Genomic DNA, 16,662 nt, shown 5'->3' on the forward strand with positions numbered 1-16,662 from the left:
CCCACTGAAGACGTTAACGTCGATGACGTTGTGACAGAACAAAACCTTTATATGGCTGCCGAGCTTTCAACGAAAAAGATTTCAGCCGTTTTCGAATTGTCCATGGACTGACACGATTCCGAAAATAACGTCGCACCGTCCGTGTCGACGTCAAATAACCATCCCTGAGATGACAAGGGCGGATATATCAGTCCTCTCTGGCGGACGTTTCACGCGGTCGACCACTTCTTGGAAGATATTTTGTGTTCTGTGAATCCTACACTTTCTCCACAATTTAACGATTGTCAGTCGGGTCACGTTGAACGTTCGGCAACGTCAGTGTGTCTGACGTTGACTAGGAACATTCTGGTAGACTGTAAATCCTCTAACCAATCCAAATGTGTTTATGTTCACGTGTAATGTTACTGAGCACGAGGACTGCAATTATATGTGAAACATAAAAAGAAGCTAGCTGGCAGTAATATCACATTCTATACCTAAAGAATTTCATGCATGCTTACACACAATAATAAGAAAGGTAGGTGACTGAATGCTATAAAGCATTTCATTTGAAGCAAATATTTGAATGGCAGCCATATTGTATTGCGACTGTTGGAATGAACCAGAATTAGGTGTCTTATATGTAAAATAAGAGTTCCTCGGAACTGTATGTGTCACCTGTATAAAGTGTCATGGTCACCCAGATATCGAACTGGATGTTCAACCATAAAGTTATAATACCAAATTTCATTTCTATAACTCGAAGCATAAAGGGAAAACTGCGCAAGGCAAAGAATGCAGTGAATCAAACCTTATCTGTAATGTTCGACCATGAAGCCATTTCTCATATTTCATTTCGAAAACTCTAAACATAATCAAGAAAAGTACAAAAAACCATATTCTTAGAGAATTTTCGAAAAGGCATAACTCTGCAAGGAAGGTGTCACAGACAGTCAATAATCACAACTGATCTGTACCCTTCGAACAAGAAGCAATATACCAAATTGCATTTCTATAACTCGAAGCACAACCAAAGAAGTCCAGAAAACAATATTCCCAGAGAAGTTCAAAGGGGCATTACTCTACCAAGAAGGGTCACAGACAGCGGAAATCAAACTTAATCTGTACCCTTCCAACAAGAAGACATATTCTAAATTTCACCTCGATTACTCAAAGCATAACCGAAAAAAGTCCGGAAAACTTTCATACGGATGCCGCCTACTTTTGACGACGGACAAAGTGATCCCTAAGTCAGCTCTGCAGGCGACACAAAAACTACCTTATATGATGATCGCAGTTAAGCTTACTCTGGATTCTAACAGCAAACATTAATTTTCATTCAAAAACCAACAAAAGGTTTTATTATAGCACCACAATTTATTTCTTTACATGTACAACAAATCACTACATGTAGGTTTAAACAATCTAACAAAATATTTCAGACTTAAACAACTTCAAGAATAAAATTTCATCTACAGACGAACTGGATTAAGTTTAGTTGAAGATTTTGACATTGACTTCATAAGTGAACTGTATCACAAAACACTAGTGTTACACAGCACTTCAATTATACTAGACATTATATTAATCAAAATATAATAATATAACGACAATAATCACTGTGACTGGAAAATTTATGTACTATGAAATCATACAAATTACTATTTGGATAAAATTTTACAGCCATTCTAAGGAATACTAATTTGTTTGCACATGAGTCTGTAGTACAGTATTCACAAAATCCAGCTGTACTGAAAAATGTCCATGCAAATTTTAAACTGTTTATAATTTCATGGACAGATAAATGCATGGATTAAGATTACTCACAAAATCCACCAAAATAACACTTCCACAAAAAATTGTGATTTTGCAGTGAATGATTTCACTTGTCATACCTCATTACATTTAACACAATCTACGGTTTTCTTATGTCCTGAATCAAACAATACCTTAATTGGTCAGATGTCATTATAGAGTAGAAACTGCAATTATCAAAATGTACCAAGTAATGCTTCTATAATGCTGATGTAGTAAGGGTTAGAGCATGATTAAGCTGTTGAGTCTTGGTACTGAAAATCATTCTATAAAGGTACTGTAATTGGTTCTGTAAAGGTTCTGTAATTTTTTCTGTAAAGGTTCTGTAATTTGTTCTGTAAAGGTATTGTAATTTGTTCTGTAAAGGTTCTCTAATTTGTTCTGTTAAGGTTCTGTAACTGGTTCTGTAAAGGAACAGTAATTTGTTCTGTTAAGGTACTGTAAATTTGTTCTGTTAAGGTTCTGTAATTTGTTCTGTAATTGGTTCTGTAATTTGTTCTGTAAAGGTTCTGTAATTTGTTCTGTAAAGGTTCTGTAATTTGTTCTGTTAAGGTTCTGTAATTTGTTCTGTTAAGGTTCTGTAATTTGTTCTGTAATTGGTTCTGTAATTTGTTCTGTAAAGCTTCTGTAATTTGTTCTGTAAAGGTTCTGTAATTTGTTCTGTAATTGGTTCTGTAATTTGTTCTGTTAAGGTATTGTAATTTGTTCTGTTAAGGTTCTGTAATTTGTTCTGTTAAGGTACTGTAATTTGTTCTGTAAAGGTACTGTAATTTGTTCTGTAAAGGTTCTGTAATTTGTTCTGTAAAGGTTCTGTAATTGGTTCTGTAAAGGTACTGTAATTTGTTCTGTAAAGGTTCTGTAATTTGTTCTGTTAAGGTTCTGTAATTGGTTCTGTAAAGGTTCTGTAATTTGTTCTGTAAAGGTTCTGTAATTGGTTCTGTTAAGGTTCTGTAATTTGTTCTGTAATTGGTTCTGTAATTTGTTCTGTAAAGGTACAGTAATTTGTTCTGTTAAGGTACTGTAAATTTGTTCTGTTAAGGTTCTGTAATTTGTTCTGTTAAGGTATTGTAATTTGTTCTGTAAAGGTATTGTAATTTGTTGTGTTAAGGTATTGTAATTTGTTCTGTAAAGGTACTGTAATTGGTTCTGTTAAAGTACTGTAATTTGTTCTGTAAAAGTATTGTAATTTTTTCTGTTAAGGTACTGTAATTTGTTCTGTAAAGGTACTGTAATTTGTTCTGTAAAAGTATTGTAATTTGTTCTGTAAAGGTACTGTAATTTGTTCTGTAATTGGTTCTGTAATTTGTTCTGTAAAGGTTCTGTAATTTGTTCTGTAAAGGTACTGTAATTTGTTCTGTAAAGGTTCTGTAATTGGTTCTGTTAAGGTTCTGTAATTTGTTCTGTTAAGGTATTGTAATTTGTTCTATAAAGGTATTGTAATTTGTTCTGTAAAAGTATTGTAATTTGTTCTGTAAAGGTACTGTAATTTTCTGTAAAGGAACTGTTTTTCATATGTTGGGGTATACATAATAAAATATTAAGATACAAGCCTCTGGATAGTTGATATGTTGAAATAACATGAATTATAAGCAAATGCAACAATTTCTTCAATTAAGTTCAAGTTTCAAAATGTGTTTCATATAAAGTACAGATATCTTAATTGGGAATGTTTCCTTATATTAACTATGTAGCCATACAATAAACATTTATACTAGTTCTGGAATTTATCATTAGCCAACTGTCACCATCAATTATCTCTTATTTGGAAATACACAATATCTTGCTAATGCAAAACATCAATAAATTTGATAACATATACGCAAAGACAACATTAGGGAGGATCACAAACAATTTTTCCTTCGGCAACACCAAAAGCATTACCAATATAACCTAGAACATATGACAGGTATAAAATATGATTTAACATTTATAAGGAAATATATAAACAAATGTAAAACTTTAATGAGACATTTTTCCAGCCACCACATCCAAACTTAATAAATTTAATCATAAGATCTTATTTACAGGAGTAACCATGACAAACCACATCAAATCTGTTACAAACATTACAATCAAACACTGAGTACTTATTAAATGGATTTCATCAAGTATGGTATAAATTTCATCCCGTTGTTCACTATTGTATTTATGTTAGGGCTGTGAAAGCTTTGATGTTGACCTACAGAGCCCCAGGTGAGGATTCAATGTCATGTGTGTAGTTCTATACTTCCTTCACCTGGCAGTTTTGGTACCTCGGGATGCGGAGTAACGGACAAGTCTATGCTGACTTAGTTGTGTCCATGGTCAAGTTACTCTAGCCTTATTATGCTGGATGGCACATAATGGGCCTCCAGTATACTGTTCAGCAAGGTAGCCACATGCTATAACTACTAAAAGGACACCCTGCCTCATAATGACTCTAAGTTCATCCAACAAATCCAGCAAACAAACAAATGTGTAGGTAAGAAGAATATTACTTACAATGTAGACAATATTCTCTGTCAAATTATCAAGGTGATCTGCCCCTTTACAAAAGAAAAATGCATTAGCCATCAAAATAATAGTGTCAGTCTGACATTCAAAGTTTAACATTTGAAACGTGACTATCTTTGGCCTTATGCAGAGGAAGGTTATGGAAATAAACAAAAATTGAAATGACCTAGAGGAATATAGGTGCTACCATTGTTTTGATCTTCATTTGTCCTTTCTCTTCTGTCCTCTTCTCTTTTAATGACAAGAAATTTCAGAATTCTTAACAAACAATAACAATAATTTTGAATTGTCAAATCAAAGATGATTGCCTGTATGCAATTTTGTTTTTCTGGTCAGTTACAAACTAAAAAATGCACAACTAGGAATCAAGGTACTTTCTCATGAAATTTGAAAAATATCTATCCGGTATTTCTCAGGAAATTGAGCTAACAAACTTTCATTGTCAAAATCAAAGATGGCCATCTGTCAGCCATTTTATTTTTCCAATCCATCCCAAAATCAACAGGACACAATAAGGCACCAAGGGGAACCTATTACATTTATATATGAAATCTGAGGCTGATCCATCCAATATTTCTCAATAAATAGTAGTAAGAATCTTTCATTGACAAAATTCAAGATGGTCTTGTGGCAGCAATTTTGCTTTTTTGAACAGTCCCAAAATCAAAAGGCTAAAACTAGGAACCAAGAGGAATGATTAATATGAATTTTGAGAAAGATCCAATCAGTACTAACAGCTGTTAAAGAAGAGAGAGAGAGACTAATGATTGTGGGCTAATAAAACATCTGAACACATATAATGAACTGTGGGATTGTAATCAGTATGCTCAATGTCATTTTGGGAGACACTATTTCCTCAGATATTGATAGTTAACAGTGAGTATAACTTTTTGAGTAAGTGTAAGTGAACAGGTGTGATCATCTGGAGACAAAATTATCAACATACTGCAAACAGAACATATCATGTGCACAGTTATTGTAGTTTTGTAAAAGCAAATTTTTGTACAAAGTAAATTCAATTAGACAACAGCCAGTTCCAATTACAATTACACCATATATCTAACAACAATCACATAGCAACTTTAACACTTAGGAGAGCCTATCATTTTCTCTAAAAAAACCCACAGATTTCTACATAATCTTACACATTATTCAATGTTGTATACAGAACTGCATGCAAAGCAGTAAAAATAAGGATGAATTTTGCCATTTACATGGAAACAAATACAATATCTTAAAATCACCATGTCGCCTGCTCTTGAAACTGTTCTTTTCACTGTTTCAAAAGATAAAAACAGTATATATCATTTATTTAAATGATGTCATGAACCAAAATAATACTTAACATATGACTAGACCAACCTTAGCTTCCTTTTAAAAACAAAATCTGTGTAAACTATATACAAAATAATTGCAGTTAAAATGTAAAACTAAAAAAAAACAACAACGTAAAATACAAGCTAGCGTACACAACATATTGAAATAAGGAAGTGTTTACCTGATGTTTGGCTGAATGTTTAAATATAAACATCAAACTATTTAAACAGTTTCACTGGTTATAGGAAGGACTAGTATACATGTATGCCTGAGGCTGGGACAGTGAGACACAAATCATTCATAAAAAAATTTAAACTCTGGTCATATTAAATACTTATTATAACCATGGACATTTTGGCGGGGGTTAATTTCACGATTTCTATGGTAATCTATACATGAGGAAGGTTATTTTCCCCATTAATTTTCATTTTATTTCGTCTATAAAATTCAAGCACATCACAAAATATTACTGCAGGGGAAATTTTCGCGATCTATCGACCTTTGCTTAATTAGCATAAATTTTGCCCCATCTTGAAAATTTCTCTGTTTACAGTGCTACAATACATCACTTGACTAAGGAATTTCTTTTCACCATTGTTAGTTGAGGATCAATGTTATCTAAAAAATCATACTCAATGTACACCAAATTGTACAGCTAACAAGGTTACAAAGAGACACTTTTTCAACAAATCTGACAGCACAAGTGACAAATTAAAAAGTAACTTTAAAACCAAATCAGTCAGATATTGATAATTGTCTCTAGGAATTTCATCCAGATCAGTTTAACAGCTGCACTTGGTCCTACATTTTCAATTTTTAGCTTTTATTTTTCATTATTTATAACACCCAATGAATTAAGACGAATATAGTGTATGTCTACCAAAGTGAGTGTTTTCTACAATATTAACATGTTTTATGTATATATTTACAGTTAAACCAACCATTAAAATTGAAATACTCTCCCTGTAAATGCATGCTTCAAGTTCCAATATTGAAATTAAAGTCTTGGTTTCATATATACTAAAATAAATGAACTAAATTCAAGTATAGAAAACAAATTTATAACGAAAACTTCAAATAATGATAATTATAAAATAACGGAATGTAAAATTTCAAAATATAGAAAAAAATATTGGAAAATGTAAAGATGATATCTAAACCACTGTAGGTAATTATCATATAACATGGTTTTGTTATCAAGCATATACATATAAGTATCTTTCTTATCTAAAACAGTAAATCATAATTACTTATATATCACATGACACTGTAGAAATTAATATAACAGTTGCTGGGAATTTAAAAAAAGTTTGTCAATGGAAATGCGTAGAAAACCTACTTTGAAATGCCACAATTCTTTAGAGATTTGAAATCATCTATTGATTCACATTAAAACTTTGGTTTCAAATTAAACATCAGACAGGCAGAGTGTCCACATCTTGACCTCCCGGGTACTTATGCTTATATTCAGGTAGACTGACTGCTCTGCCACCATAGAATGCATTACTTCGGTAAGAATGGGGTACAGTTGTAGTGGCTTGCATCTCTGGATCGACTTGTACATTTCCAGATCCAGGACTTGGTGAAACTTTTGAAGATATTGGACGGATTCTCAAACTACCAAGACTTAAACTTCGCTTTGTGACCCATGCAGCCAGGGACTCTTCCTTTGGTCTCTGCTCCAAGGTCTGTCGAATACATGCCCTCATTATTCGAGACAACTCACTTGGCTTGGGTTCATTAAATAACGCATCACGAAACAGATTCAGAACTTTGCCAGTTTCCTCTGGTTTAACCTGATAACACAAACCCTCAAGTTCTAGTCGTTCCAGTTGTGGAATTTCGTAATATTTAGTTGGAGCACTAATCAACCAGCTGTAATCTACTCCAGTTTCTCTGCGTTGTTTTTCTTGATCATTTTCCCTTTCTAACTTCTCCAACTCTTTGATTTGAAAGTCCAACTCATTCATGAGGCTATCGCTGACTTGAGACTGTTGATTTCTCTCAGGAGGTCGATTTGGATCAGCTGTTAATTTATTCCACACTGACTTAAGCGGAATCATCTTTAACTCATCTCTTGAAACCTGACCAAAATGAAAAATAAGTGTATGATAATTCTGTATCCAAAGTATGTGACAGCGGCACAATGTCAAATTAATATCAATGTACTTACTTGTAGTCTATAATTCATCAACAAGTACATATTACATACTAACAAGAAGAAGGAAAAACATGAACTGATAAAAATATCCCTGGTTTCACTTCATAGGCAACATCTTCATTAATCAAAAATGTTTTTATCATAAACAGAATCTTGTCACTTGATATACTGCACAAGAGATGATGGGATGTTTTAACTTCCCAATCTGAAGTCATTTTAGAGCCATACAGCTGATCTAGATCTAGTTTTATGATTTTTATGTCATAATAACAATTTTTTGATGAAATGAATGTAGTGTATCTGCATATACCTAGAAATTGACCTCCAAGAAAAGGACTTTCATCATGCATTCATGCTCAAGCTTTGACATTTCCATGATGATGTTTTATCCTCATGTGGTTTAATTCAGAGCTGTTCAGACTGAGATATATTCTTTCAAATGAGAAAAATCTGTTGATAATTGCAATCCCTTTCTTTGGAAGCAGTCAATTACCTGTAACCATTTTTTTCAATATCATTGCTAGCAAATATCACATTCCTGAATACAATGTAGTTTGGAATGGTCTGCTATGTACTGTTTATAAGCCTACCTTCAAAACAGACACAAATGACAAACTGTGATAAACAACAGGTGCTTGTAATCATGTGTCAATTTACCCAACACAACCAAATAACATACATTGATTTACTGAATACAAATCAATAAAGTCTAATACAAGAATACAAGAGTCGATTAACCCAATACTTCCCAATACAAATTAATCTAATCCGATGCAAGTAACCATAATGTTACTCGGTACAGTGTGCTTTTTTTGGGGGCAATATAGACATTTGGTTGTCATGCATGATATGGACCAGAAAACAAACAAATTCACATCTACAAACTAAAGTGTACACATGTCTATAATGATATTTCTTAATCTAGAAGCAATATCTGCCAGGCAAAAAAACTGTTTTATTTCTAATATCATTGTTGCTTTTTCTTTCTTTTTTCCAAATTTATATACCGGTACCGTAAATGTCTATTCCTCTAAACTATCAAATATACTAATTGACTGTTAATTATAATAAGAACTACAAATAATTTAAGAGCTCTGGTCAATATTTATGTCATTCCACTTTTCTGCTAACATCAAGCAATCCTAACATGTTTATGTAATAACACAGTACGTCTTTCGTAAAGCCAACGGAGATCATTATGTGACACATCTTTACACAACTAGTTCATTTAGTGACACAGTGTGATTATGTCAACATTTGATAGGATGGCTAACTAAGCAGCATGACGTGACTTTCGCATGTACGTGTAATTAATATATATTAGATATGGCTTTGGCCACTGTGATATGAACCCATTTTATACAGGTGATGCTTGCTAGATGAGATAACAACTTTGATATTTCTTAACAAATTTACAATTGTCTTTATTTCCATCTAATAATGGATCGCTATCACTATTTTTAGTATTCTCATTTCATGAACCAATAAACAAATCCACAACACTGAAATAATTTGCATGTAAAAGATTGACATAAATAAAGGCATATACATAATTTTCCTTCAAAATCAAATCACTGATATCATGGTTTGTGGAAGAAAAGTTCAGTCTGTAGAGTATTCAACAAAACAAGAGATACCAGACGGATCTTGGTGCCCATCATTGTTTGATCATTATTTGCTCTTTGTTGTTGGATCTGTCCCTGCTTTTCTCTACCCTGTTTTTGCTCTTAATGATAAGAAATTTGAACATTCCCTTGCAAAAATAGCAATAATATTATTTACCTGTCAAAACCAAGATGATTTCCTAAAAGCCATGATTGCTTCTGATCAGTCCCAAATCAAATGGACACAAGTAAAGATCAAAGAAACATACATATAAAATTTGGGAAAGATGCATTCTGAAGAAATAGGGACAACAATCTTTACTGGCAAAATCAAGATGGCTGCCTGTTGGCCATTAAATTTTTGTATTAGTCTCCAAATCAGATAGGCACAACTTTAGACCAAGAGGAATCTTTACATGAAATCTGATAAAGATTTATGCAGTATTTCTCAAGAAATAGCAATAACAAACTTTTGAAGTCAAAATCAAAGATGTCTGCCTGTTGGTCATTTTCTTTTTCTGGTCAGTACCAAAATCAGACAGGCACAACTAGAGAATAAGGGAAGCAAACACATGAAATTTGAGAAACATTTTTGTTGTAGTTTTCAAGAAATAGCAATAACAAACTTGTAAAGTCAAAATCCAAGATGGCTGTCTGTTGGCCATTTTGTTTTTCTCATCATACCCAAAATCAAACTAGGGACCAAGGGGAACCCATATATGAAATTTAAGAAAGATCCATCAAGTACTTCTCAGGAAATAGTGATAACTGGGAGAAACAGTAATTCATCTAATATTATTTAATGATAATTATAAAGAATATATGTATCCTTAGCACAATACATTCGGACCCCTTGTATTAATTTTTCGCTAGCTTTGCTATGTTGATGAACTGCCAACAAACAAATACATAAATGAATTAAAATGTGTTCATACTAGAAGATCTATTTAAAAACTGGTCAGTGAAATACCAATTTTTTTCTAAACAAGAGGCCTAGTAGCCTTGATGGTCATCTGAGATAAGCAATATTGAATATAAATGTTAAAGGGAAAGTAGCTTTCAAGTGTCATGAAAAAGGAATTATTACATTGGTGATACTAAGCCAGTGTCAATACATGCATACCATCAAAACTGTTATTCTATACTAATAAATCTTACGAAGTTATTTCCAGTGGGAAATTAACACTGTTATGCGAAAAAATTATTTTTTTTTTAATAAAAATTACAGCAATCTTAACCTCCTCTCCAGGAGCAAATGTGAATCTATTTTGATAACTAAAGCTCCTCTTACCTGGGTGTTTAAAAGAATATTTTTGAAATTTAAGTAAATTTGACCCCTTTTGGCCCTCCATAACAGCCCCTGGAGGCCAGTCAAGATCAATCCATTCATACCATCTCGCCATCATCCTTCATTCATAATTCTAACCAAGTTTGAAATATTGCTATGAAAATTAAACAAGTTATACTTAAAAATATATTTTTCATATATAAACTACAGTAAACTTTACCCCCTCCCCACAGGGAAATGTGAGACCCTTGGGCCATGAAATTCACAATTTTTTTTAAACCACCTAAGACACTTCAATCCATGAAGAGCAATTGATTCTATCATACCTGGGTATTGAAAAGAAGATTTTTGAAATTTGAATAAAACTGACCTGTTTGGTCCTGCCCCTCAGGCCGCCATGAGGTGTGGACCATATAAATCACTATTATGTTTTATCTTAGGCCTGGGAAGGTTTCTACAAAATTTTATTGAAATCTGTTAGGGACATTTTGAGAAGACAAAAAAGTTAAATTGTTTAAGGATGCATGATGCTGGATGAAGGTGATTGCAATAGGTTACCATGTGACTTTGTCTCAGGTGACCTGGAAATAACCACAGATATGATCTCAAATTTGCTCACCTGAAGTGATCAAAATGTGTATTGGGCAGGTGACTGCACTTCCATTTCTGATGACATCACTAAATCACAGAAATGCTGGAGTTAGCATAGTGTAACCCAGAAGTATACACGTATTACATAAAATCAGAATTTGAGCAGGAATGACATTTTGATGAAAATAAAAATCAAAATTCATTCATGGTGCGAAAGTGGTGGATAACTATGTTTATTTGTGCACCTTTTCTAAAGGGTTAAATTCAAGTTTTTATCATTAGATCTTTTCTTTCTAAAATGAGCCATATTTCTTGGTAAACTTCTTTTTCACAACACAAACTACTTAAGTAAAGCTGATTTTTCATCTCTGTGTACAACTACATATGTAGCTATTTAAGTAAAATCAGAAATGAGTCATCGAAAGTGATAATTTATAAAGGATCATTTTTTCAATTTTCAATATAAGGCGTGCAAGTTTGGACTTCTGTAGCCAAAGAATTGCGAGAAGGTGTGGCATTTTAATCATGGTCGATTTTGATTTACATAACAGACTACAGACTTCATCATAACTGGGAGGATGTTTGACATGTAAAAATGTGGAAAAATTACACAAATCTATCAATGGAATATATAGTCATAATATTTATGATGAATGGTTTAAATCGTCTTTCATTGTTCTTTCTGGAAGCGTGTAATGTTAAAACAACAAAAATTATCAAAATATCGAAAGTCAATTGTTTATGTGACACGGCTCGACAAATATATATAAATACGTAACAGCCTGGAACTGACGTCCAGACGATATCATAAAATATCATCGATTAATTCAGAAATAAGGTTGAAAGTTTCTTCTGTTGTCTTTTTTTAAGGAACCATAAGAATCCCATAGCGGGAAAAATTCAATTTGTTACACGTTAGCCCGATAAACATCTTCACTCTGTATGCATAGTGTGATTATTTGGCATATATCAGTTGTGTTATTGTGTAAATCGGCTGACCTGCTTATAATGATGAAAACTCTTTGGGCAATTTTCATTATTTTCCCTATCTCTAAACAGTATATTTTCATATTCTTATTAAATGTCAATCGTGCTTTTGATTGTCTTACCTTTCTATAACACCATAAACACTCACTGAAGGAGTTTTTTGCAAATTCTGTGGCTGCGTGATGATTTGTTCCGGTTTTTCAGTAAATAGTGTAAACACAAACAAAAGTCCTTTTCATTGGTTTATTTATTATATCTGACCAATCAGAGGTAGCGTTTCAAATTCAGTCACGGAAGCTATTGACATTTGACAAGATGGCGCATACGCAAGGTGCCCAAAAACCTATTCAGCAAGATTGGGCAAATAGAGAATACATCGAGGTTATCACTGGCAGCATTAAGAAGATATCTGACTTCCTCAATTCCTTCGGTAATATTAACAATAGCAATTCCGAAGCCAGATATATCGGAGACAATCGTCTCATTCTTAGCCCAAGCTAGTTAACACTGATAACAGAACATTTCAGAGTGAAAGCCAAAACAATACGTTTATTTACTTGATTGCTGGTATTTTTCTCATGTGAACAGCCAGGAACGTTTTGAGTCAATGATCTAATATGGTAGTATACGTCACTGAACATCATGCTGGAGGTCCTTCACATGATGATCAGAGCTAGTCAACAGCAAGATGAAGATGGGTAAAGAGCATTGCCAATGAACACCACAACCACTAAACACATAAATTACTAGAAGTGAAAGTAAGCATGAAATTAGTGTTTTAGAGTTAGAAATTTCCGGTGTGTTAGGAATATCACTTGACGTTATTGATAGAGCTAGACAAGTTAGATGGTTATATGATTGTTTATTTAAATTCTGTTGGTGATGCACCACTTACAAAGTGGTCCAGTAACCATCGTCAGGGATGTTTGTAGAGGATTTTTAAAAATGTGGCTTGCTCATGGTGGCCTGAAAATCACACAAGTGAACTCAAACTCGCACTGGTACCCTTCTATATGTTAAAGGAATATTCTCATCTGCCATAGGTAGTAATCTGCGTCCTGTAACCACCAATCTTACAGTAGTACATAGTAATTCTGGCACTGTTTATGTTGTCATGAAGATTTAGAGAGGGTTCTGACAAAAATGTCTCCAATGGCCAGAGTAAAATTGTGTAGAGGTGCTAAAAAATTGTCATAGTTGTCACATAGATATAAAGTGTCATTGTGCTGAGTGTGGTGGGACATAGCTAGATATAAAGTGTCATTGTGCTGAGTGTGGTGGGATATAGCTAGATATAAAGTGTCGTTGTGCAGAGTGTGGTGGGACATAGCTAGATATAAAGTGTCATTGTGCTGAGTGTGGTGGGACATAGCTAGATATAAAGTGTCATTGTGCTGAGTGTGGTGGGACATAGCTAGATATAAAGTGTCATTGTGCTGAGTGTGGTGGGACATAGCTAGATATAAAGTGTCATTGTGCTGGGACATAGCTAGATATAGTGTCATTGTGCTGAGCGTGGTTGGACATAGCTAGATATAAAGTGTCATTGTGCTGAGTATGGTAGGAAATAGCTAGATATATAGTGTCATTGTGCTGGGTGTGGTGGGACATAGCTAGATTTTAAGTGCCGTTGTGCTGAGTGTGGTGGGACATAGCTAGATATAAAGTATCATTGTGCTGGGTGTGGTGGGACATAGCTAGATATATAGTGTCATTGTGCTGAGTGTGGTGGGACATAGCTAGATATAAAGTGTCATTGTGCTAGGACTAAGGAAAAGCTCGCCATCGCACATTTGTTATTAGTTGTTATGTGTGTTTGTTAGAGCCGTTCGGTGAAAACAAAATCATAATGAATGGTTGTTTCTTAGCTTTTCTTGTTTTGACCATGTGTAATTCATTCTCGTCGATGCTAAAGAGAATTGCTGAAATAAGATAAAGAATTAAATACAAAACTTTACTTTGTAGAAGGGTTTGAAGTCAATATTATTTGGACATTGTTTAGTTTACAAACACCTGGATATTGTGAGATCAGTCTCGGTTTACACAAAATACACGAATTATATTTATTAAAAAAAATAATCTTACAAATTGTGATAATAGTTTTGGTCCCTGTTTGTTGAAACTTTTATTACATTTGACGTTTTGTTTGATATATTTTAGATACATCATGCAGATCACGACTTGCCAATCTAAATGAAAAACTCACAGTTTTGGAGAAGAGGGTTGAATACATAGAAGCAAGAGTAAGTACATCTCTGATTGTTTAATGTTGCTAAAATCAAATGGAATTTCAATATAGATCACAGTGGTGTAAGTGGTCAAAATGTATAGAAGGGCTGAATTTGCAAGAGAAATCCCAGGTACAGATCCATACCAAGGCTAGCCTTCAGAATATTTGGCACAAACAGTTTGAGGGATCCAGCCATACCCAGCTGAATACCTTAACTTTTCAGAATTTCAGCATAGAGCAGAGTCAGTGCAAACACATATTTCAAGAAATTAAGCTAAAAAGCAGTCTTAGCTTTACATATATCAGTTCCAACATCTGATAAAGGTGAATTGTATGTATGATAGAATAATTCCGTGCCACCTAAACTGTTTTAACTGAGTTATTTAAAAGTGATCCTAGTTTCACAGGCTAAGTGTACGCTGATGAATGAAGAGACTTCTGATTTAAGCTGATGAGTTTTACTGAGTGTAAGCCAGCAAACTAATTTCTCATTTGTCATTTCAACATATTTTATTGTCATGACAAATGGAATCGGGAAACACACAGACAAAAACCTGACACAACAAGGATGAACAGGATATTTACTTAAAAAAGATGTCTGGTATCAGTAAGGAATCTCTGAATCAACTCAAGAATGGAATTATTTGTAACTACATCTAGCTCATGGCAATCATTTAGAAATGTTTTAATGTTTAGAAGAATATGATCGCTCAGGTCAGAAAGAGAGGTAAAAAGGAGTTGTGTTTGGTTTGTGAACAATAACGAAAGAAGTGAGAACATTCTTCAGTTGCACTAGTTTAGGGTGGGTGTATCCCTGAATGAGATTGAGGTATCAGTTCCCACACCAAGACTGGAAAAGTTTTAAGCTAGATGAAGTAATCTTAAGACGATTTAGCTTTAACTTATAAATATATTTGCCCCAGATTGTCATCAGAGGTGGATAATGAGTGTGATACTGAAATCCTGAAAAAGCCCGATGTAATCATTGAAACTGGTCAACAAACTAATGAACTTGGCCTCTCTGCCTGTTGTGATTGATATAGAATATTATTAATTTACATTTTTACTAATTACAGTAAATTGTTATTTAGTCATATAATTATTATTAATATTGCATACATGTTTATGATTTCAGGTAACAAAAGGAGAGACACGACCCTAGCTAAATAGAAATGTGCTGATCAACAGAAAACATGAAACATTTGAGCAAGACGCCTCTGTTGACCAGAAATGAGAGTGTACAGACTCCATTTTTGATGATCTAGAGGTGATGCCAGGAAAGATGAAAACTAATTCATATTTATTTCTATGGAATTTTATTCTGTGTAAAGGTTTCATTCTGGAAAATACTTAACACTTTACAGATCTGATTACAGCCAAACAGATACTACAATAAGGATGAAAGGATCTGAACTTGTGAATGAAAAATAATTGATGTAACACATTTCGATTGGATCAAGTGACCATAAGATTAGTGTGATCATTGGTAAAGTAACTGTAGGCATCATCAGTGTTTTATACATCAAATCGTTAGTCTATCATTTATCATGATAAAATCGAATACCTGACAAAGTCCAGTAACACAAGCTTTATTTACTAGTAAACAGATTGAGGTATCTAATATTGCTTAGTTCATGAATGGATTTGAGACGATCACTGTCAAAGAGATTTTCATTTTATGTAATAGATTTGTTCATAAGTTAATTTATAGCATGCTCTGTATTTACCAATAATGGACATTCTGTTTATTTTGTTCTGTATGAGAGTTCATCACTGTGAAAGGAGGTAAAAATGTTTGAAAGTGTGTGAAATTGGAACAAGCTATATTTTGTTAAATGCAAAATGAATGCCTTTCCCCCCGCCCCCTCCCCACTCCAAATAATGAAAAGAATTTCTTCCTGCTACATTTTCAAATTTGAGGGTGTGAGTCAGAATCTGTTATAGTCATCATTAACAGTTCAAATCTTTTATTGTAAACTAAGTTTAATTTGTTGAGGTACATGTAAAGACTTCTTGCAGAAGTATCACATGTATGATTGTAATTCTGTTTGACATTTCGTTGCTCTCGGCTAACTTGGAAGGATACTAAGGTGTCTTGGGTACCAGACCCTTACTGACAAAATTTAACCGTGCTATATGTAGAGTGAAAGGTATATACTGTGTCATTTATGATTAAATAAACAAGAATAAATATAAA

The 16,662-nt window shown here is 33.5% G+C and overlaps 2 protein-coding genes across 2 annotated transcripts; one reads left to right on the forward strand and one right to left on the reverse strand.

The window, feature by feature from the left end:
• Positions 1 to 7,019: 7,019 nt before the first annotated feature.
• LOC132558632 (protein RD3-like) lies at positions 7,020 to 12,376 on the reverse strand. The gene is made up of 2 exons (XM_060223231.1): positions 12,358 to 12,376; positions 7,020 to 7,688 (listed from the first exon to the last, which is right to left on the reverse strand). The coding sequence occupies exon 2, from the start codon at positions 7,665 to 7,667 to the stop codon at positions 7,020 to 7,022; it is 648 nt and encodes a 215-aa protein (XP_060079214.1). The 5' UTR covers positions 7,668 to 7,688; positions 12,358 to 12,376.
• A 165-nt stretch (positions 12,377 to 12,541) lies between these two features.
• Positions 12,542 to 16,662, forward strand: LOC132558602 (protein BRICK1-like). The gene is made up of 3 exons (XM_060223190.1): positions 12,542 to 12,665; positions 14,396 to 14,478; positions 15,601 to 16,662. The coding sequence occupies exons 1-3, from the start codon at positions 12,551 to 12,553 to the stop codon at positions 15,625 to 15,627; spliced, it is 225 nt and encodes a 74-aa protein (XP_060079173.1). The 5' UTR covers positions 12,542 to 12,550; the 3' UTR covers positions 15,628 to 16,662.

This window comes from Ylistrum balloti, unplaced genomic scaffold (assembly GCF_031769215.1).
Source record: "Ylistrum balloti isolate Yb309-2 unplaced genomic scaffold, AGI_CSIRO_Ybal_v1 Utg370800, whole genome shotgun sequence".
NCBI classification, from domain to species: domain Eukaryota; kingdom Metazoa; phylum Mollusca; class Bivalvia; order Pectinida; family Pectinidae; genus Ylistrum; species Ylistrum balloti.

Coding starts and splice junctions, on each gene's coding strand:
- LOC132558632 (XM_060223231.1), bottom strand. CDS start 7,667: ATGATTCCGCTTAAGTCAGTGTGGAATAAATTAACAGCTGATCCAAAT.
- LOC132558602 (XM_060223190.1), top strand. CDS start 12,551: ATGGCGCATACGCAAGGTGCCCAAAAACCTATTCAGCAAGATTGGGCA. Junction 12,666..14,395: donor TGACTTCCTCAATTCCTTCG/GTAATATTAACA, acceptor GATATATTTTAG/ATACATCATGCAGATCACGA. Junction 14,479..15,600: donor TTGAATACATAGAAGCAAGA/GTAAGTACATCT, acceptor TTATGATTTCAG/GTAACAAAAGGAGAGACACG.